The sequence below is a fragment of the Emydura macquarii genome, unplaced genomic scaffold (assembly GCF_026122565.2).
Source record: "Emydura macquarii macquarii isolate MOO-44397 ecotype Brisbane River unplaced genomic scaffold, CSIRO-AGI_Emac_v2 contig_2805, whole genome shotgun sequence".
Classification (NCBI taxonomy): domain Eukaryota; kingdom Metazoa; phylum Chordata; order Testudines; family Chelidae; genus Emydura; species Emydura macquarii.
In genome coordinates this window covers 5072183-5094509 of record NW_027132942.1, presented here as the reverse complement: position 1 = coordinate 5094509, position 22327 = coordinate 5072183, and the positions used below count along the sequence as shown (strand labels likewise).

At 54.2% G+C, this 22327-nt stretch overlaps 1 protein-coding gene across 2 annotated transcripts in view; it reads left to right on the top strand.

Moving 5' to 3' along the window:
- TIE1 (tyrosine kinase with immunoglobulin like and EGF like domains 1) overlaps positions 1–22327 on the top strand; it is a 66228-nt gene that overhangs the window by 20506 nt on the left and 23395 nt on the right. The window contains exons 1-5 of one of the 2 annotated variants that reach the window (XM_067567859.1): positions 4380–5069; positions 6229–6516; positions 17748–17858; positions 19899–20054; positions 20577–20708. In XM_067567859.1, coding sequence (XP_067423960.1) covers positions 5024–5069; positions 6229–6516; positions 17748–17858; positions 19899–20054; positions 20577–20708 — 733 coding nt within the window. In that variant the 5' untranslated portion in view covers positions 4380–5023. Of the gene's footprint in view, positions 1–4379; positions 5070–6228; positions 6517–17747; positions 17859–19898; positions 20055–20576; positions 20709–22327 lie in introns of those variants that run through there. The other variant, XM_067567860.1, reaches the window with a different exon arrangement.

The window sequence follows — 22327 nt, the reverse complement described above, 5'->3', positions numbered from 1 at the left end:
CTTCCCAGGACACTGTGAAGAGCTGGCAATGGTGCGGCAGAGCTTGGGTCTGCTTTACTCACTCCATGTACTCTACAGGGGATACTGCACTTCCCCTGAGTGCAGTGTAAATAGTCGGAAACAATGAATGGATTTCCCGTTCCTGTTCATGTTTTCTTTAGATTTTTAGCAGGATGTCGGATAGGTTCAGGACAAACTCAACACAAAGCTTGTTAACAGGATTTTTGCCCAGACAGCATTAGGTTTCACGTGGGAACAGTTCAGCGTTCAGTGGGTAACAACATCGTTTAAAGCTTGATGGTGCTTTTCCCTAGGATAGGCTGTAGCACATAGGGTTCACTCCCTTTTCTGGGAGTCCCTTTGGGTTTTCTGTAGCACTGTGTGCGCTGTTGGGTGTGAGTTTGGATTCCTGGACATAAGGCCTGTGAGTCTTTCTTGAGTTGTGCAATGTGTACAGAACTGATGTGAGTGTTGCACAGTTTGACGTCTTGCACAATGCACCGTGGGGTTCTGTCAGAAAGGTGCAGTGCTGAGGCCTTGCACCCAGGGAGCTTAGCTCTTTGTTGTGCAGCTGATGCCTCTTAGACTCATAGACTTTAAGGTCAGAAGGGACTTTCGTGACACCCAGTCTGACCACCTGTACATTGCAGGCCACAGCACCTCATCCATCCCCCACCCATCCCCCCATAACTCCTGACCTCTGACTGAGTTACTGAAGTTCTCAAACCATGACTGAAAGACTTCAAGATGCAGAGAATCCACCATTTACTCTAGTTTAAATCTGTAAGTGACCTATGCCCCATTCTGCAGCAAAAGGCAAACCCCTCGCAGGGTCTCTGCCAATCTGACCCGGGGGAAAATTCCTTCCCGACCCCAAATATGATGGCCAGTGAGACCCTGAGCATGTGGGCAAGACCCACCAGCCATACACCTGGGAAAGAATTCTCTGTAGTAGCGCAGAGCCCGCCCTATCTAGTGTCCCATCACCAGCTGTTGGAGATGTTTGCTGCTAGCAGTGGCAGATGGGCTGTGTGCCTTTGTCGGCCGTCTCCTCATACCATCCCCTCCACACATTTATCAAGCTCAGTCTGGAAACAAATTAGGTTTTTGCCTTTCATGTGTAACTGAAGTATGTAAAATGTGGCCGGAAATCAGTGAAGGAGAGCTGGGTTGTCTGCTGCTTTAAACTTCCTCCCAAACATGTTTACTCAGAACAATTTCTATTGTTCTCTACTCAGCATCTCTCCCTCTTCTGTTCCCTGTCCATCACTTTTAATCTCACATATTGAAAGTAGGAGATCACCACTCACAATGTTTCCAATCAGGCAGCTATGTTGCAAGTGGTCCCCACACCAAGAGAAAACAATGCTTGGAGCCCTTTTCCCAGCACCTCCAGGAGTACCTGCTCTTGGATACAGCTTGGTGGAGTTAGAAGTCCAGTGGCTGTGTCAATGGCAATGGATTTTGCAGGAATCCTAGCCCCAGGACGTAGCATAGACAGGGTGCAGGCATTTCTATCATTGCAACGTGGGTGGAGCTTGGAGGCAACATGGGGGGGCATTGCTCCTGAAAAGTTATGAGAGGGAGCAGACCCCAAACTTCGCATTGGGACCGGCTGGGCTCCCAGCTGGGAGGTGGGCGGCTGTAGCCCGCCTGTCCACCTCCTGGCTGGGAGCAGGGACCAGGCGGGAGGCAAGCAGCTGCTGCCAACATCCCGGCTGGGAGTGGGGACCGGCTGGGAGGCAGGTAGCTGCAGCCCACCTCCCAGGTGGGAGCACACACCAGCTGGAAGTGCGGGAACCCCCAAAGCAGGGGGCCCATTTGTTGTCCCACTGTAATATACTTAAATACCACTAACAGTGGCTAAATCCACAAGTTAGACATATATATCTGCCCTCCCTACCCCTTGTCTCCCCAAATTAAGCAGTCAAACTGCGCCTATGCACTGCAATTTCTAACACCTGGTTGGTGCAACCGCCGGGGATGTGAGCGGGGCTGGTGGTTCCTCTGGTGAGGGCCTGGCCGGCGCTTGCCCCCAGGCTGATGCCCGGGGACATGACCCCTCCTGCCCCCTCCCTTGGTACGCTACTGGCTGTGGCAGATTGTGATCTTTGCACATCCACTTTAGAATTCTGCATTGTGCTTCTGAATTTGTGTGTAACTGATACCCTGCGCAGACATGTGGAAGGGTGTGTTGGGAAGCACGTCCTATGATCTGCTGCAGCTGGGCCTGTGGCATGAAAGGAAACAAGATAGTAATAGTATCGAAAGCGTCTCTAGTTCATTATTTTGTTATCATTCTGCCTTTTTACCTGGATGTAACTGAGAGCAGAATATCCCCTTCTGTCAATGAGGAATGAATCAGGACAGCAGGGTTTAGTCCCCCACAAATCAAGCTGTTCACAGTTTTAGCTGTGTCTGTGGTTTCCTTTCCCACAGTATCTGCATGCCTAAAACATTACCACATTTTATCCTCATGACCCCCAGCAAGGTAGGGAAATGCCATCTCCACTTTACACCTGGAGAACTGATGCAGAAATGAAGGGTCTGGTTTTTAGGGTAGCTCCCTTTGACTTCAGCTGAGATTCAGCACTTCTGAAAATGGAGCTCAATATGACTTGCCCACAGAGAGACCATCCCAGAGCTGGAAATTTGAATCCAGGTGTCTTGCATCCCATGTGTCCCCAGTGGTGCATCCAGGCACTGATTCCCTTCCCTCTGTCATTCTGGGTGGCTGGTGTGTAGCACCCTACCCCACATCTGGGGCTCAGGGGACTTGCAAGAGGGCAGCTGCATGAAAAGCAAAAGGATTTGAAGTCTTTGTATGCCAAATCCACCCATTCCCTAGGGAGCAGCATCTGCATGGCAGCTCCCACCATGCCATACATTACTCCCTGTAGCCAGAGGTGTGGCCTCCCTCTGAGATTGGCCCAGAGGGAGAGACAAACCCCCCTGGGGTGGGAGCCCAGAAAGACAACACCTGACAGAAGCAGGTAGGCGGGACTAGGCCTTTAAAACCCAGGCCTGCTCGCTCAGTCCGGAGCCAGCGGCCGAGGGAGAAGGCCCTTTGTGCTCGAGTCTAGGGCTGCGCCCAACGTCCACCCAGAAGAGAAGCTGCCGGATCTACCCACGGCGTGGGGCCCTGCGGATCCGGAGGAGCTGCCTGAACCGTACGAGCCGGAGGAAGGCCTGCCGGCGCCGCCCACTGCCGGGGACCCGGAGAACCTGCCGGCGCCGCCCACTGCCGGGGACCCGGAGAACCTGCCGGCGCCGCCCACTGCCGGGGACCCGGAGAACCTGCCCGAGCCACCCACTGCCGGGGACCCGGAGGAAGGCCTGCCGGCGCCACCCACTGCCGGGGACCCGGAGGACCTGCCAGCGCCACCCACTGCAGAGGTCCCCGCACAGTTTCCGGACCTGCCGCCGGTTGACAGTGAGGGACTCGTGGGACTCCCGCACACCTTCTACCCCAGTGACCCAGAGGGAGACGACTGGTCCCGGGTACTCCAGGGAGAGGGTGGGGGGAAGCAGCCCAGGGAAGCCGACTACGGTACGGCTGAGCTGACACGCTGTGAGTTGGCGCGTTTTGGCCGGAGCCCCACTGACCCAGTGATGGGACAGCCCAGCACTGACAGGGCCCGGGGCTGGGATGTGGTGGAGACGGAGTGTGCCTGTGTTCCCCTCCTCCGTTCCCTCCCCCCGACCTGGGGTGAAAGCCGGCTGAGCGCCAGAACCTGTCCCTTACTGCCTGCCCTGCCCTGCCTACGGGCCAGGCACAGACTGCTGCTCACCCCGCTAGGGGCTCGAGCCGGTGTGTGTTTGCCTGCCTGCCCTACCGCCGGGCCGGGCCAGAGACTGCTGACTCGCCTTGTCTGGGGCGCCAGGCTGTGTTTGCTGGCCTGCCCTCCTGAGGGGCTAGGCGATAGACTACTTCCTCGCCCGGCTGAGGGCTGTTTCCCGCTGCCGGCCTGTCCCTGGCTGAGGGCTGGACCATGGACTGCTGCCACACCCCGTGGGGCAAGAGCCTATTCCCCCAAAGGAACGGCCTGAACCAAGGCTCGCCCTACTGAGGGCCAGAGGCAGCCCCTCAATTTGGACTCCCCGAAGGGCGTAGGTGCCGGGAGGTGTGGCCTCCCTCTGAGATTGACACAGAGGGAGAGCCACCGGCGCCGCCCGCTGCACAGGATTTTCTACACTCCCCTTCTCCTGGAGCCAGGGACTTCTTAGAACAATGGGTGGAGAGCAGGAAATGCTGCATGGGAAACAGGATTTCATTTCACTGCTGTTGGGATTCCTCCTCCAGATCATCTGCCCTCCCCCAGCTCAGCCCTGTCCGTGAGAGTCCTTCCCACAGACATTAGTCACAGTGGACCCTGCACAGCTCCTCTGGCACCAGCTGCCTTGCTGACCGGATGAGTTTGCTTAGAATTCAAGGGCGCTGTGCGGCCCAGTCTGGCTCCAGCGTGAGACTGCCACTGTAAGAGAGGAGGCAGACGGGCAATGTCCCTCTTTACGTAGAGGTGGCTGCAGATGCAGCATGACTGGAGGTGCAGGCTTGAACCCCCAAGAAGTTGGGACACTCTGAGAATTCTGGGCAGGACCCTACTTCCTCAAACAGATCAGCAGCCTGGGACCAGACCTGGGTCACCTCTTCTCACAGAGACTTTCTGCTTGTGCTGCTTTCATCTCATTCTGGAATCTGCCTCTGAGTAGACCCCAGCTGCCAGCATCCTGCTGAGATTACAGAAGGAACTGAGCCGGGCGACTGGGCACCCAGTGCTTTCCACTTAGGGAAGGGGAAGCGTCTTTCTTGCTGTGTCTCTGGTACGAGCAGCACCATTTCCTCCCTGGACTTCCACCCTGAAGCTGTGACACGGAGGAGAGATGAGAGTGAGCTGGAACTAAAAACTAAAGGGAACCTGACGGGGAGGGGGAACATCTCCTCGGCCAGCTTGGTCTCTCTCCAGTCGGGCATATCTGGGCTTTCCTGACGCTGGGCAGATTCAGGACATACTTCAAGGCCATGAGATTCCAGGAGATTTATCTTCTTTTTCTCCTGCACCTGACAGGTAAGTTTTTCTCTCCCCTGGTGAGAAACCCAGGGCATCTGCCCTGGTTCCGCAAAGAATTTCCAGGGGCTTGTCAATTCCATAGCCAGGGTGATCATTTTCCATAAAGTCTGCTTTGGGGGTGAGAACGGGGCTATGCAGTGGAAACACTGCAGCTGTGCTGCTCCTGCAGGATGGGTTGGGAATGGTGAGAGGCAGTGGTTACCCTCTCTGGGGGCTGCCTGGTTGGAGAAATGGGGCTGAAAGGGTGGAAAGGAAAATGATTCCACTTGGGACACCCAGGGTCCTAACAGCTAGAAAGGGGCAGTGACCAGCATGGCTCCCAAACCAACTAGCTGAGCTGGCAGGGTGCAGTGCAGAGGCTCTGAGACAACAGACTCCCTGCACCTCTGTCTGTCTGACCATTGGGTTAAAGAGGAGCTCTGAAATACTCAGACTTTGGACCCTAGAGAAATCACCAGCCCCACTGATGCAGCCAGTCTGGGGCACTAAGGAGTGGGCTTCATTAGAAAAAAGGCCAGAAATGCCCCTGTTGCTACTGTCACCATCTGGGCTTTCTGCTGAGCCGTCAAAGGGGCATCAGGCTGGGTCATGTGCGCTGCTCTAGGCCCCCCCACCCCACCGCTCTCCTTCTGCCCTCCCAGTGAGAGCACACCGTGGGTCGGGACAGGGAGCAGGACCTTTGCGGGAGAAAAGAGCAGAGAAGATAGCAGAGATTTTATGGCAGGGTCACCAGGCTTGTAACCACCATGCGCCCCCACACCCTAGAGGTAACTTCACAGAGAGCCACAGTGAAAAGAGAGAAAGGAAGCACCCCCTCCCCATCCCCTGGTTGGCGGAGCAAGGGCAGGGAACCCCCACTGACACTGCAGGAGATGTGCCCTGCACAGAGCTCTTCCTTCTTCACTGTTCTCTGAATTTTATTCTCCACGTCTCTATTGCTGTGGCCTGCCGTGTTCCCTCAGCCACACCCAGCCCTGTTCTGGCGCTCCGTCCCTTCTGCAGAGAGTGCAGGTGCTGTGGGACTGACCTGAAGAAGATGCATGTCAGAGACACAGGGACAGGCTGAGACCCAGCAGAGGCCAAGGCTCATGTGCTGTGCTCCGGCTGAGCCAGGGCTCTCAATACGCTTTCTCTCCCTCCTGTCTCTCCTGCACAGCTGCCATTCTGGACATGACTCTGATCGCCAACGTGCAGAGTCCATCTCACGCCAGCTTCTCCCTCTCCTGTGTGATGGGCGAGCGTGATGTCACCTACCTCCAGATCGAGAGGGACAATAAAATAGTGATGACTCATCCCAGCCTGAGGTTCCAGAACTACAGGAATCGCAGCAACGAGGTCCAGGCCAGAGGCTTCTCGATGGCGGACCTGGTGGGGATTTTATACTGCTTGGGGAAGACCCAGACGGAGCAGGCCAGGGTGGTCTACGTGCATAACAGCCGGAACGGTAAGGGGCTGCGGGGACAGCAGGCGGCACCAGCCTGCACCACGTGCTCTCTGAGGAGGCTGGGAGTGAGAGTCCTGGCAACGGCTGCTGGGATCAGCTGCTGAGTGTGTGTGTGCGTTTTGCGTGCAGGTGTGCCGTAGTACCGGGCAGGCCAGAGTCGTGCTGCCTCCTGAGGCCTTTAGCGCTCAGAGGCCAGAGAATGATGACTGCGGGGCTGAACTACTGAAGGGAGCTTGGCTAAGGGCAGAGCTTCTTGTGACCGGGCCTGAGCGCAGCCTTTCAGCCTGGCAGTCTGGCTTTCTGGTGACTCCTAGGATGGCCTCGGAAGTCCCAGCACTTTGAGCAAGCGCCGAGCCTCCGGGGCCCTGAAAGCGGCACTAAGAGCTAGAGAAGGTGGCCTGCCCCTGGCTGCTGCGAAGGAACGTCTGTGAGTTCCTCCAGTGCCTGGGCTCAGTGCGATGTATCCTCTTCCTGAACGCTGTGTTCTCTCCTGGGGTGGGGCACGTCCCAAACTTCTCCTTTTCCTGTTTTGGGCAGGGCATGGAGGATGGGTCCCTGCTGGAGCATTTGTGTTGGATCCTTTGTTTTCTGTCCGGGGCAGCTCAGTCCGCTACCTTTCAGCTAGTTCCTTGTTCTAGCTGGAGTCTTTACCTGGCTTGTGGGTTTGCCCCTAGTCCCCTGGTCACACCCTGGCCCTGTATTAATTACTGTCTTGTCACGAAGCAGTAGGTAAGAAATTACCCACTAAGCTGAAGCTGCGGAGAGGTGTCTGAAGGCGTTAGAAGGCCAGCAGCACTTAAGTCAGGGTGATGGATCCCCACCATGTTCCTGTACATCCTGGCTTTCCCTGTGGGCAGAGAGACTGCAGGGTGGGCCCCACCTGAGGGGAATCAGGGATTCTTGCGTAAAACGAGCCAGTTTAAAATAGTAATAACGTCGTGCTGGGGAAGGAGCTGGAGGGAGGTTGCAGGAAAGGCAGGAAGCTCAAAGCAGAACGAGGCAGCGAAAGGGAGAAACCCAGGAACCTGCCACAGAACCTGTTGAGACTGCAGGAAGCAAGAAGGCCCCTGAGTCATCGGGGAAAAGCTCTCCGAGCAGGCAGGGAGCCCTGGGAGAGGCCCTGATCTAACAGGGAAGAAGCTGAGGAACATCCCCAGAGAGGGTAGGAGGATTTTGTTTCTGTGAAGGACATTTTGGACTTTACTTTGGACAATGGTGATCCCAGAAAGACTGTGAGCCATCTGGAGGGCCACATGACCTGAAAGAGAAACCATCACAGTGCCAGAGTGACTGTCCCCAGGGGTCGCTAGCCCAGCAAGGAGCTGCTACGCTGCCCTGGCGCTGAGGGGACACGTAGTGGTGAGTGGACTGGACAAGGATTCCCTGCCATTCAGCTACTGGAGTATGGGTGCAGTAGCTGGAAACCATTGAGGCCCCAGGAGAGCAGCTCAGTTCTGAGATGATAGACCCAGACAATTTAATGTGTGCTGTTAGCTGTGGAGATTTCCTACGGGGCTCTGGGTCAGGGCTGAATAGCATTCAGAAATCAGGAAGGCTTGTGAGGAGAGAGAGAGCTTCTGGTGTGAATACACACCAGTCACACAACATGAAACTGCTGGGATGAGACTACTCCCAGGACCAGCATGCAGGGTCTTGGTGACAGAAATACTAACAGCTCTGCAGGGAGATACCACTGGTAACCAGATCTGCCCCAATTTGGAGAAAGTCCTAGGAAAGATGGGCTAAAAAAGCTCCCTTCCAACTTTTTCTTTCCTGGTTCTAAATTAATCATTGCTTGTTGGAATGTTTGTACTATGTTAACTGGACTTGAACTGAAAGGCCATGAGCTTCAGAAAACAGCCATAATGGATAGAGAACTAAACCGACTGGGCATTGATATCGCAGTCCCCAGTGAGAGAAGACTTTTGGAAACTGGATCTCTCGATGAAGTAAACTACCACTTCTGCTAGTCTGGGAAACCTGAAAATGAGCCCAGGATACACAGCGTCAGATTTGCTGTCACAAAGTCTGTCCTGAGTGTATGTACCTCGCCAGATTTCTGAGTGAGAGGATCATGTGGCTGGATGTGAATACGAATCTGGGAACCTTGACTTTTCTGTCTATCTACGGACCAACACTTGACTACTCTAAACAGCAAAAAGATGAGTTCTGTTCTCACCTTGAACAAATCATCAGGAATGTCCCTGTAAGGAACAGATTCATTGTTCTCAGTGATTTCAGTGCCAGTGTGGGTAAAGACTGGGAGCACTGGGGACATATTGGCCAACACAGCACAGGCAGCCTTAAGAAATATGGCCAGCGTGTCCTTGAGCTCTGCACCTCTTGAGAGCTGATGGTTTTGAATACCTATTTCACTGGCGGTAGTAACAGCAAGGTCATGTGGATGCACCCCCACTCTGAACACTGGCATCAGCTTGACCTCATCCTGATCCATTGCAGAAACATTTGTGATGCATTGCATGCTTGATCAATGCACAGCACTGATTGTGACACTGACATGCCCTTGTCAGGGCCAAGCTCCAATTACATCTTAAAAGATCCTTCATGCAAAGCCAAAAGGCAAACTTTGCCTCAACATCACTAAGATGAAGGACTCTGACACTTATGCAAAGTGTCAACGTGCGCTTGAGTGTGTTTGTGAAAATGATCAACTTGATTCCCCTGATTCTGACACCTTGTGGGACAAATTTTAAGAATAAGACACTGGCTACTGCCAAGGACATCTTTGGAACAACAAAGAAAAAACAACCTGACTGGTTCACAGCATCTGAACACCTGCTGCTCCCATTCATAGACAAGAAAAAGCAAGCTCGCAACTTTGCTGCAACAACTAAGTCCAGAACTCTTAAGGTCAAGGAGGCTAAGGCTGCGGCCCAGAGTCACTAGAGAATGTGCCCAGAAGTACTGGAAAACCTGTGCAAGAAGATTCAAATCTGCTTTGAAAGGGGGGACCTTTGTGGTAGTAGTAGGCACCCTTTGGTCTCGAGAGAGTGTGGGTATGTGCCCCGAGAGGTAAAAAATTTGCTCAGTTGGTTTTACGACAACCATGGCTGTGGTTGAAGAGACCCACTTGCAAGCGACAATCTCTGCTGCATTTGTCACATTTAAAGGGGGTGTTTCAATCCTTTTAGGCTCTGCCTTCTGCGAGCTCTTTTCTCCTCTGCTAAGCTGGACTGCCTCCTCTCGTAGCTTTGGAGACCTTTGCTGAGCTCTTGTTTCCAAAGGCCGCTGTCCTGAATGTGATATTCCCAGTTATCCACATCCATTTCTTTGAGGTCTCACTTGCACACATCCTTGAAACACAATTTTAGGCGTCCTTTAGATCTTTTTTCAGATGCCAATTCACCATAGAGGGTGTCCTCTGGGATGCGCCCATCATTCATTCGGCCCGCATGCCCACTCCAGGGTTGTTTGCCTGCTGGGTATGCTGGCCCATTTGGGCACCTCAGTGTTGGTGACTCTGTCCTTCCAGGAGAGTCCAAAAATTTGACGTAGACAACACACATGAAAGCTGTGGAGCCTTTTTTTCTGATAAGAGTATAAGGTCGATGTCTTGGTCCCATATAAAAGTGTACTGATAACTCATGCACGATACGCACATCTTTGTGTGTTCTTTGTCTATGATGGAATCAAAGAGGCACTTGGTCCAATTTGTAAAAAGACGGCAAACCTGAAAGCGAAAGGTGGTCCCATCCTGACTGACAGGTAAGAACAACTTGACCGATGGACTGAGCATGACAAAGAACTCTACTCAAAGGATGTCATTATCTGTGATTCTGCCTTAGCTGCCATTCCCCAGCTTCCAACAGTGCAGGAGCTGGACCAATTACCAACTCTCGAAGGTGCAGAGAAAGCTATCAAAGAGATTGCGCCTGGGAAAATACCAGGCAATGATCAGATACCTCCGGAGCTTCTAAAGGCAGGAAGGAGAAAGCTTGTGCATGACATCCATGCACTTTTCTGTGCCTGCTGGGAAGAAAGCCACATACCCCAGGATCTGAAAGACGCAAACATAATTACTTTATACAAAAATAAAGGGGACAGAGCAGACTGCAACAACTACCGAGGGATATCTCTGTTCAGTGTGGTTGGCAAGGTGCTGGCAAGGGTCCTGCTGAAATGACTCCCAGTCCTTGCTGAGAGTTTATCCTGACAGTCAGGTTCAGAGCTGGATGCTCCACAACTGACATGTCCTTCACAATACTCTTGTTGCAAGAAAAAAGCTGTGAACAAAAGGCACCTCTCTGTGTAGCATTCGTTGACCTACAAAAGGCCTTGGACATGGTTAGCAGGAATGGCACATACAAGATCCTGTTGAAAACTGGCTGTCCACAAGAAGTGGTCTCCCTATTTAAGGAGCTCCATGAAGGAATGAAGGCAACTATCCCATGTGAAAATGAAACATCGTCTGAGTTTAGCATTGATACTGGCATGAAGTAAGGCTGCGTCTTAGCACCTACAAGCTTTGGCATATTCTCTATTCTTCTTAAGTACGCTTTTGGGAATGATTAATCCGGAATACTAATTGAATCGAGGATGGATGGCAGCTTATTTAACATCAGGCGATTTCAGAGCAGCTCACTATTCAGGATCTGCTGTTTGCAGATGACGCTGCATTCATTTCTGATTCACCCGATGAACTGCAGATGAATAAATTCTCTGATCCATGTATCAAGTTCCGCATGACAATCAATATTAAATAAACAGTTGTCATGTCACACCATCATCACCAACATCCCACTTAAAGTCTACGTCAATAATGAAGCTCTGGACAACATAGATCACTTCTGCTATTTTGGCTCAACTTTAACCAGCTCACGTAGCCTTGATACAGAATTTGTCTCTGTCACCTTTGGCAAACTTACCTCATGTGTCCAGAATAACATGCTGCTAACCCTGAATACAAAGGTGTCAATTTCTTCTTTGAGCGCTTGCTCATGTCCATTCCATGCACACCCTCGTGCATGGCTATCAGAGATTTTTGGCCTTAGTAGTATCTGTAGGGCTGGCTCTGGTGGCCTCAGCAAACCCGCACGCATAGGAGGCTGCGGTATATGAGGCTTCGCCAGCCCTGCATCCCCTCAGTTCCTTCTTTCTGCCCGGATAATTGGAACAACTTTCTCTTTTGTGTTCACAAGTGCCTAGTGGTTCTTTTCATAGACTGTTGTTAATAGTTAGTTGGTTAGTTAGTAAGTTAGAGAGAGTGGTCCTGTCAGGGATGTTTGCCCAGAGACGGGGCATGCCCTGGTTCCCAGCTTCAAGCTGTGTTCTGTTTGCCATAAGCCCTTCCTGCTTAATGGCCCTCATGACAATTGTTTGGAGTGTTTAGGGGAAACACGCATGAGGGATAAGTGCAAGATTTGCAAGGGCTTCAGGCCATGGACTAAGAAAAACAGGGACTTTAGCCTCAAAGCCCTGTTAATGGAGGTGGCACTCAGACCAGCCTCAGAACCCTCCCGCTCGGAGTTGGTGACACCAAATACTTCAACGTCTGTGCAGAGCACCTTGCCAGTACTGAGCCCTTCTCAACACTGCTTTCCTTCGCTAGTGCCGAAGAAGCGGCAAAAGAAGCAGCGTGCCAGTCGAGGCCGTTCCCCCTGCGCCAAAGAGGGATAAGAAGGCAGGACTGGGCAAAGGACCTGCGTTGAGCCAGCCTCTCTTCCCAGGACTGCCAGCCCTTTGAGGGAGCCATCCCCGACTCCTGGGAGCGGAAGGGGACCTCCCTATCTAACAGTGCCCTCCACACTGGAGGCCTTTCAAGCAGCCAGGCACTTGATGGCCCTCTCAGTGTCTGCCACTCCACTGGCCTTATCCTTGGCACCGGAGCCGGTAAAGGCACCCATCTCCAGGGGTAAACCCGCCATGGGGCCACCGCAGTGGTCAATCAACTTGTGCCATTCCCCATCTCGGCACTGGTCCACAACACCTCCACCAAGATCTCTGGCACCACAATGAAGGTCTCCGCCCTCTTGACCCTGGTTCCTGGCACTGTGCTCCCGATCTCTGACCCAGAGGAGAGACTCACTGGCTACATATCGCCGGTCTTGGTCTCCCCAGTATTGATCATTGCCCACGTGGTACTAGTCACTGGTAGCATGGCGACAGTCACCAAAACCTTGGCACCAATCATGATACCACGCGGCCCGACACGTTGTCGCACTCCGCCATCTCAGCACCACTCCCCTCCAATGCGGTACCGCTCAGAGGAATCCCATCATAGGTCACCATCTCCCCGGCACCACTCCCCAATTCCGCACTGCAGCCAACAGGAGGAGCCACAGTTGGCTCCATCGTGGTCCCCAAGGGAGGAATTATCTTGAGGGAGAGCCTAGTCACCAGCCTAAAAAATGCAGGTCATCAGGTGTACCACCATTCGGTGCTGGCCTGGCCTCAAGGACAATGGACCGTCCAGTGGCCATACTGGAACCCAAGGGGATCCTGGTGTCACCAGGACCCTAATCACTCCAGTCCTCCACAGCTGCATCCGGAAAACGATCCACAGCACCGGCCCGGTGCGGGACCTGAACTCGAGGTCTGATACTGGCACTGAATCGCAGGACCCGGAGGTAGAGACCGCTCCCCTCGAAGAGAAGGAGGTGCAACTCCTTTTCCTGATGTTACCATCATCCTCCTCATCTCCGGACATGACAGTGGCCGGCCCGGTTCCCCTAATACCCCCAGATGATTTTCAGGCCCACCAAGAATTCCTTAAAAGGATGGCGTCCAACCTGGGCTTGGAGGCTGAGGCGCTCACAGAACCTAAGCACGGCCTCTTTGACATCCTGGCAGCTGCGGCACCAGCTAAAGTTGCATTGCCAGTACACAAAGGTGCTGAGGATTGTTAAAGCCCTTTGGCAGACCCCATCCTCCCTGCCGCCAATATCCAAAAAGGCCAAGAAGAAATATTATGTTCTGGCCAAGGGATATGAATACCTGTTCTCCCCTCTACCCTCCCTTCCTCCCGGATCCTTGGTGATGGCTGCCACGAATGAGCGGGACAGGCGGGGACAGGCAAGTTTGACATCTAAGAACAAGGACACTGAGAAGCTGGATTTGTTTGGAAGAAAGATTTATCCCACAGCCAGTCTTCAACTCAGACTCTCCAACCAGCAGGCATTGCTGGGTCGACACAGTTATAACATCTGGGTCTCTGGAGCCCAATTCCAGGAGTCTCTGCCCCAGGATGCCAGGCAGGAGTTTGCCTCCATCTTGGAGGAGAGCAAGGCCGTGGTTAGAGTCTCGACTCCATGGCTTCGGTGGTATCCATGTGGCGGTGTTCCTGGCTGCAATTTTCAGGGTTGCTGCACCTCCTGAGACAATCTATACAGGACTTCGCATTTTGAGAACAGACTGATACCAGGCTTCATGGCCAGAAATGCTCCAGGGGTACTTTACGATCCCTTGGCCTGTATACACCGCAGAGGTCTAGGAGACAGTTCAGGTCACCACAGCCACTGCCTAGATATTCGGGTCAGCCACTGCAAGGAACCTATAAGCAAAGGGACAGCGATAAGGGGTTTAAGCGCTGCCGTCCACTTCTTCCTCCTCTGCCACCCAGTCAGACCCTGCGTACCATCAGGGTGGCCCATGACAGGCATTTTGAGGGTGCGCCTGAGGAAGGCATCCTAGTCTGGCCTCAGGATCCATCCCCCCATTTAGTTTTGAACCAAGTGTTCCCCTTCCTTTCTGCATGGGCCCAGATTACATTGGACCGTTGGGTCCTCAACACCATATCAGATGGTTACACTCCGTTGTTTTCTTCAGTACCCTCCTTCCCCCCCATACCCCTTCAAGGACCCTTCTCATGAGCAACTTCTCATTCAAGAGGTGGAAACCCTCCTACAGATAGGGGCTGTGGCGGAAGTTCCTCAAAACATGAAAAGGAAAGGATTTTATTCCTGATACTTTCTTATACCATGACCAAAGGAGGCTTCAGACCCATCCTGGGCCTGCATCACCTCAACAGATATCTCAAGAAGCTAAATTCTGCATGGTCTCCCTAGCCTCCATCATCCCTTCTCTGGATCCAGGAGACTGGTTTGCCGCCCTCAACTTAAAGGACACGCATTCCATATTTCCATTTTCCAAGGTCACAGGAGGTTCCTCTGATTTGTGGTGGACCAATGACAGTAACAATTTACGGTGCTGCCCTTCGGCCTGTCTTCCACCCCAAGGGTTTTCACAAAATGTATGGCAGTCATGGCTGCTTACCTGAGGCATTGAGGGGAGCAAATTTACCCATACCTCGATGACTGGCTCATCAAGGGCAAGTCGCAGTCTCAGGCCCAGCACAACTTCAGCCGTGTGAGATCCACCTGTCAAAATCTGGGCCTGCTCATGAAGGAGCAAAAATCGACTCTGCCCCCGGCTCAACAGATAGAGTTCATAGGAGCGATTCTCGACTCCACACAGGCCAAGGCCTTTCTTCCAGTGTCCCACTTCCAAGTCATGTTGGGTCTCACTACAGACATACAACCGCTTGGTCATGCCTCAGACTGCTGGGACATGTGGCAGCCTGCATGTATGTTGTCCGGCCTGCTCGTCTAACTCTCTGGCCCCTGCAGTTGTGGCTAGCATCGGTCTACATTCCCAGCAGGCACACTCTGAACCTTGTGGTCCCAGTTCCACTGCACATCTGGTCATCCCTAATGTGGTGGACGGACCCTCGCTCAGTGTTACAGGCAGTGCCCTTCAAAGGGCTTTCCCCACGTGACGCTGGTCTCCAGTGCTTCAGATCTGGGGTGTGGGGGGAGCCCACTTCAACAACCTCAGCACACAGGGACTCTGGACGCAGGAGGATCGCTCCCTCCACATAAATGTCAGGGAGCTCAGGGCGGTACGCCTGGCTTGTCAGGTGTTCCTTCCCTACCTGGCTGGCAAGGTAGTACGGTTTCTGATGGTCAATTCTGCCGTGATGTTTTACATCAGCAAGCAAGGTGGTGCTCGGTCATCATCCCTATGCCAAGAGGCCATCCGCTTATGGGACTTCTTCATGCAGAACGCCATCCACATTGCAGCTTCACATCTCCCGGGCACCAGGAGTGCACGAGCAGACCTCCTCAGCAGATCCTTTTCATCTCGGCATGAGTGGTCACTTCACCCAGAGCTTGCCAGCATGATTGTTCCAAACGCGGAGGATGCCCCAAGTTGATCTGTTTGCGTCCAGACAGAACAGAAAGTGTACCACTTCTGCTCCATCCGTGGGCTCATCAGGGGGTCTCTGTCTGATGCCTTCCCACCGGTACCACTGGTCTGCAGGGTCCTGTTGAAGATCAAGCAGGACAGAGCGAATGTGGTGCTGATAGCCCTGGCATGGCCGCAACGGCACTAGTTCGGCACCCTGCTGGAGCTCTCAACAGCAGCCCCATGGGAGCTGCCATTTTGGCCAGACCTTCTGTCCCAGGACCCCAGTCATCTACTGCCCCTGGACCTGGCATCCCTGCACCTGGCAGTGGCAGCAGAAACCTTCCACCAGAGCCACATGCCTGCCAAATGGAAGAGGTTTTCCTGTTGGGCCGTGGTGCTGGGCCCTCGCGCAGAAGGGGCTTATTACGGACCCCACTAACCCATCCACACGGCCGGGGCAGTCCAGCACCCAGGCCATGCTGCGTGAGCGGCTCCCACCCAGCGTCCCACTCACGGGCCGCCCCGCAGCTGGGTTCCACCACGCAGACTGGGCAGGGCTGCTGGACAAAGAGCCAGGCCGGATCTCGGGGGTCACGGCCCAGGGGTCTGCCCTGTTGCCCAGCGTGGCTCCGACTTCGAGCCGTCTCTGTTGCCACCACCTGCAGGGCCCCCCTGCCTCCCTGGGGCCGAGCCACCTGGGGCCGGTGCAGAGACCGGCCAATCTGGGTCATTGGGGGATAGCGTGGGGGGCTCAGCTGAGCCCTGCCAGGCAAGTGGGTCGTGAGGGAGCCCGGGCCAGGCAGACCGCACTCCAGCCTGGCTGATTAAGCCGCTCCTGGGTCCCGATGGGCCGGTGTGATCCCCAGCCACGCTGCAGGCTCAGCCCGGCACACCCAGTCACCTCTCTGCCGGAGGGCAGGGCTCAGGGGAGTGGGTCTTGGGGAGGTCGGGGGGGCACTGGTCAGTGAGGGGGTGGAGATGCTGGGCAGTGGGGAGTGGGGAAGGTTTGTGTGTTTTGAGGGTCTGTTCAGGGGCGGTCTGTGTGCGTGGGGGTGTTGGGCAGTAGGCGGGTCTGTGGGGGTGCTGGGCAGTTGTGGTGGTGGGGCTGTGGCGGGCACTGGATATAGGGGTCTGTGGGCAGGGGTGGTGGTGTGCAGGGCACTGTGCAGTTGTGGCGGTGGGGTCCCTGGCCAGGGGGGCACTGGGCATAGGTGGTTGGGGGGCGCTGGGTGTGGGGGGAGGGGAGGAGGGTGGCACGGGCCCACCCCCGAGGAGAAGGGGCTTGCTGGCGACACAAGGCCGGGCGGGCCAGTGTGCATCTGATGGTTGCCAGTTTTTAAACAGTGCCCTCATGCTGGGCTGGGCCGAGTGGGGCTGGCCCGTTAAGCCGTGCCCCATTGCCCCCGGTCGGCTGCTTGCTCCGGGGACCGACCCCTCTGTGCCATGCCCCATTGTCCTTATGGGGGCCCAGAAATATGTTTGGCACTGGGCCCAGAACAGTTTAATGCAGCCCTGCCTCTCACATAGCGGGCTGGACCTAGGACTCTTAAAAAGGGCAGAGACCATCACTGACAGTGTTTGGCCCCTGTCTCTCCAATTATGGGCCTCTCTGGGGTTCTGTCCTCCTCCGGCTATCAGGCCACACCGTCATTGCTTGCTCACAGAGGGGCCTGACGTCACGCGCCCATGGGTGAAAATGTTGCCTATAGGCCTCAGGCAGCAGCTGTGAAGCTCCCTCCTCAGCATCTGTGATACTGTCAGGGAGAAAGGAGACTCCAGGCCACGCTGCAGAAATCCTCTCTGGGAGGTAACGTCATTGCTCTTTGGATTTCAGAATGGCCTGGAGCAGAGGGTGTGAGGAGCTCCCATCTCTACATTGCTGTGCTGCTTGGCCCGTCTCTGCCCTGACACGAACAATTGGTCTGTGCCATAGAAGGCCACAATGACTCTTTCTTCTTTGTCCAAATGATGGCGTGGGGTTGGCAGTTCCTCAATAGCAGACGTCTCTTCCTGGGAAAGCGGGGTCATTGCAGCCTCTCAAACCCTCTCCAAAGCTTTACACTTCTTTTTCCGTTTCTCTATAGCCCACCTGGTCCCACTGAAAGTCACACAGACTGTGAGCATTGCGGACTCGGCCACGTTCTCTGCCAAAGTCCTTCAGGAGAAGAACACAGATGTCATGTGGAAAAGAAATGGCAAGTGATCCAGTGAGCTGCTCCCCCTGGTTGGGGTAGGCAACACTAGTGAGCAGTCCCCCCACGTCCCCAGCAGGAGACCCCAGGCAGCCATGCCCCCACTAGATTAATAGATAATTCAGCCAGAAGGGATCGCTGTGATCAGCTAGTCTGCCCTCCTATACCACACAGGCCAGAGAACTGTCCTGAGTTAATTCCTATCTGAACTAGAGCAGATCTCTTAGAAAAACATCCATCCTCGATTTAAAAATGTCCAGTGATGGAGAATCCACCACAGCCCGTGGTAAATTGTTCCCATGGTTAATGACTGTCATTGGTAAAGGTTTGTGCCTTATTTCCAGTCTGAATTGGTCTAGCTTCAGCTTCCAGCCATTGGCTTGTGTTAGACCTTTCTCTGCTTGAGTGAAGAGCTCTCCTATTACCAAATTTCTGTTCCGCATGTAGGTTCTTATTGACTATGATCAAATCACCCCTTAACCTTCCCTTTGTTAAGCTAAATAGATGGAGCTCCGAGAGTCTCACACAAGCCAGGTTTTCCAATCCTTTAATCATTCTCTCGTGGCTCTTCTCTGATCCCTCCCCAATTTATCAACATCCTTCCTGAATTGTGCACACTAGAACTGGACACAGTACTCCAGCAGCGATCACACCAGAGCCAAATACGGAGGTAAAAGAACCTCTCTGCTCCTACCCGAGATTCCCCTGTTTTATGTATCCCCGGAGCACATTAGCCTTTGGCCACAGTGCTGTATTGGGAGTTCATATTCAGCTGATTCACCACATGACCCCCAGTCTTTTTCAAAGTTGCTGCTTCCCAGGCTGGCTCTCTCACACACTAGGAGATGCCAGTGAGCCACACGCACACACAGCAAGGGGTCCTGGTGAGCCACATCCCCCCAGCAGGAGACCCCAGTGATCTACCCCCTTGGCCCAGCTGGGGCAGGAAACCCAGTGAAACAGCCAGACTGTTGTGGAGACACAGGCCAGGAACCCCGGAGACCTCTGACCGTGTTCCAGGTGTAAACACAGCCAGAGCACATGACCCCAGTGAGACAATCTCCCACAACCCCCACTCACTGAGACCCTCCTCCACACATCTGACTGAACCCTAGATTGCGTGAGCCCAGGACAAGGGCAAGTGAGCCCCCCATTGCTCCAGATGCAAATGAGACTGGGGTGTGCCCCACACCCCTGACTGTGCTCAGGAAGTACCCAAGGCAGTGGCGTTGAGCAGGGTGAGCCTCGGTGGTTTCTGCTCCAGGCTCTGCCATGGGCTGCAGGAGCTCGCCCTTTAGTGTTGCTAGACTCCCCTTCTGCTAGGTGTGTTTACACGGCAGTGCTTGCTACTGCACGCAGATAGATGTGCTAGCTCTGCTCAGGGTCACACACTGAAAACAGCTGGGTAGCTGGAGTGGCATGGGTGAGCACAGCCCTCCCGGCCCCCGGGTATCTACTGGGGCAGCTAGCCTGAGCCACTGGCAGCTGTTCCTGGCCACGCTGCTATTTTTAGTACACTAGTTTGAACAGAGCTTCTTTGTGTCTGTCTGCCCATGCTGGGGACCATGCGCCCAGCTGCAGTGTAGACAAACCCCTCAAGAAACTGCCTTTACCTGCTGCTATCCCTCCGGACCGTGCTGCCTGGTGCTCACACCTTCCCTGGTGGGAGCGCCTCACTAACCAGGGAGAGGAAGAGTCAGGCCCCATATTTGTCTGACCCTTGCCTGTTCTTGAATCCCTAGCCCTGTCCCCCTCAGAAGGGCATGGGAGTGGCCACCAGGGATTGGCTCATGCCCTAGCACTCGCTGGCCTGGCCTGGCCTGGCCTGGTCTTTCAGAGACCGTCCAAGAGAGACACGGACTGTCACCCACAGCCTAGAGACATGGGCCTGGGTCGCCAAGCTGAAGAGAACAGAGCCGCTCTGTGCTGCCCAGCTGCACATGGTTGGCTCTCCCTAGAGGGACAAATGGGGACGTGGCAGCCTGGTTCCAGTGTTGGTTCACTTCAGAGGCAGCTGCCATTTGCCCTCTTTTCCTAATTCAGGTTCCTACTACCAGACAACAGACCGGGGTGAAGTGAAGGGGGAGCTGTTCACCTTAACCCTACCGGATGTGGGTCTGAGTGAAAATGGGGTGTACAGTGCCACGTTCATGGGGGACAGTCCCCTGGCAAGTGCCTTCTACCGACTGATTGTGAGAGGTGAGATTGCTGCGGGAAGCTGCGTGCTGGGTATGGGCGTGGCTGGGCTGGGGACAGGGCGTGAATTCCTTTGCCACGTGGGGCTGGAGCCTAGACGCCAAACACACAAAGGACCTACGGGAGAAGGGGCTGGTGGGCAGGAGGACTCAGTCTAGGTTGGGGCCTGGCCCAGGAGAAATGGGGGCCTTGGATCTGGGGTCAGCCAGGCAGAGATGGGCATTGTCTGAGCTCAGCTGCATGCCTCATTTGCAGATCTTTGGCTCTGGGGCTAGCGAGGGCTGGAGAGAACACGGCTCTGCTGAGGCTATTCAGGCAGCCCGAGATAGCCGGGATGCAGCAGTGCTCTCGCCACGCCCCCCCAGCCATGCCTAGCGCTCAGACTCTGCGTTCAGGCTTCCGGCCTTTGGTTCATTTCTCAGCTGTGGACTGAGCATGCAGCCGGAGCTCCCGCAGGCACGTGTGGCAAGGCTGCAGCTCCAGGGCCATGAAACTGTCCTAAGCCCCACGCTGCTTTCTCTCCAGGGTGTTCAGCGAAGAAGTGGGGCCCCTCCTGTGTGAAGGACTGTCCTGACTGCCTGAATGGAGGCGTCTGTCATGACCGGGTTGGGGTGTGCATCTGCCCTCCGGGTTTCATGGGCACACGCTGCGAGAAAGGTATGGCCTTTGCCACACACAGCTCCTCTGGAAGGAGGTGCATTCTGAGCAGGAGTAAGCAGTTGTGGGGCAGATGTCCCCAAGGGAATAAACACCCCACCACCTCCAGCTGCCTGGAGTCCCCGGCTCCCCCTGTGCCAGCTGTAGGAGGCACAGAGCCTGCCTCTCCCTTTCTCTGCCATGTGACAGGGACCATGGTGCAGGGATGGGGACAAGCCAGGATGGGCCTGGGACTCTTTGTGGAAGGGGGATGGGCACTGGAGCCTCAGTTAGTGAAATGAGCTAATGAGAAGGAGAGGGGAGATGCTGAACTAACTTGCCCTCAGCTGGCTAAGCTGATAAAGCCAGGAAGAAGGGAGAGGACAGGACTAGCGGAGCCTGGACTGAAAGAGCCCTTAGAGAGGGAGATTGCTTTCCTCCTATGCCCAGTCAAGAGGGGTTGAAAGACAGAGGGACATTGCACTGCACTAGTGTGGGTGGAAGGGTTAGCATGAAATACAGACTGAATGCTAAAAGACAGTGAGTCTGAGCAGCATCTGGGGGGACAGAGGATGGGGACACAGCGTTGGCCTGTCACAAGGTGTTTGTCCACTCTGACCCCTGCAGCCTTTTCGGGGTCACTGCTTTCCAGGGTACAGTCCCCATTCTGTAGGCATGGCTGCACTCCTCTTCCTGGGTGTATGGCCTTGCAGATGGCTGTATTAAAAAGCATTTTGTTTGGCTGGGATGAGCTTAGCAAGTGATTAAAATTGCTCTGTTAAAAGGGCTGCCTTGTCCTCTGCCAATCATTCTGTCTTCTGCCTGTTTTAGCAACGGTGAGTATAGATTTACTTCCAGGGTATTGCTAACAATCCTGAAAGAGCAGATTCCTGGGAACCCCACTGCAAATACCCCATTCAGTGAGGATTCCCCATGGAGAAGGTTAAGATTCTGTCACAGGTATTTTTGGTAAAAGTAAGGGACAGGTCACGGGCAATAAACAGAAATTCACCCAAGTGGCATTCTGGGGGAGGGGGAGACAAAGAGAGCGCTGCTGGGGCTTGCAGTTGCTCCAGCCCCACTGCTGCTCCAGCCCCGAGGGGGCTGATCTATCCCTGGTCACCTATCCCTGGTCACCACTCTGGCAGGTCTGGGGCAGGCCGTGGGCCAGCTGTTAGATAGCCCTGGGGCTGACCACTTGTCAGCTGTTCCAGCAGCACTGCTCTGGAAGCCCTGGGGCTGACAGCTGCTCCAGCCCTGCCCCAGAAGTCACAAAGGTTCCAGAAAGTCACAGAATCTGTGACAGAATCGTATCCTTACCCACTGACAACCATTTCTGTGATCTGTCAGCCAGTTTTTGATCCTCTTAATATGTGCTTTAGTGATATTGTGTTGTGCTAGTTTCTTAATCAGAATGTTGTACAGTAATGATGCCTTAGAAATATATTACAGCCACACAGTTACCTTTATCAACCAAACTTGTAATCTTACAAAAAATGATCGTACAATCCTACAAGGTTGGTTTGACAAGCCTGTTTACCTTAAAACCACCTTCACTGGCATTAACTATTTTCCTATCCATTCTTTATCCGTTGAATCTTGTATCAGCTTTTCCATTATTGACTGGGATTGATGTCAGA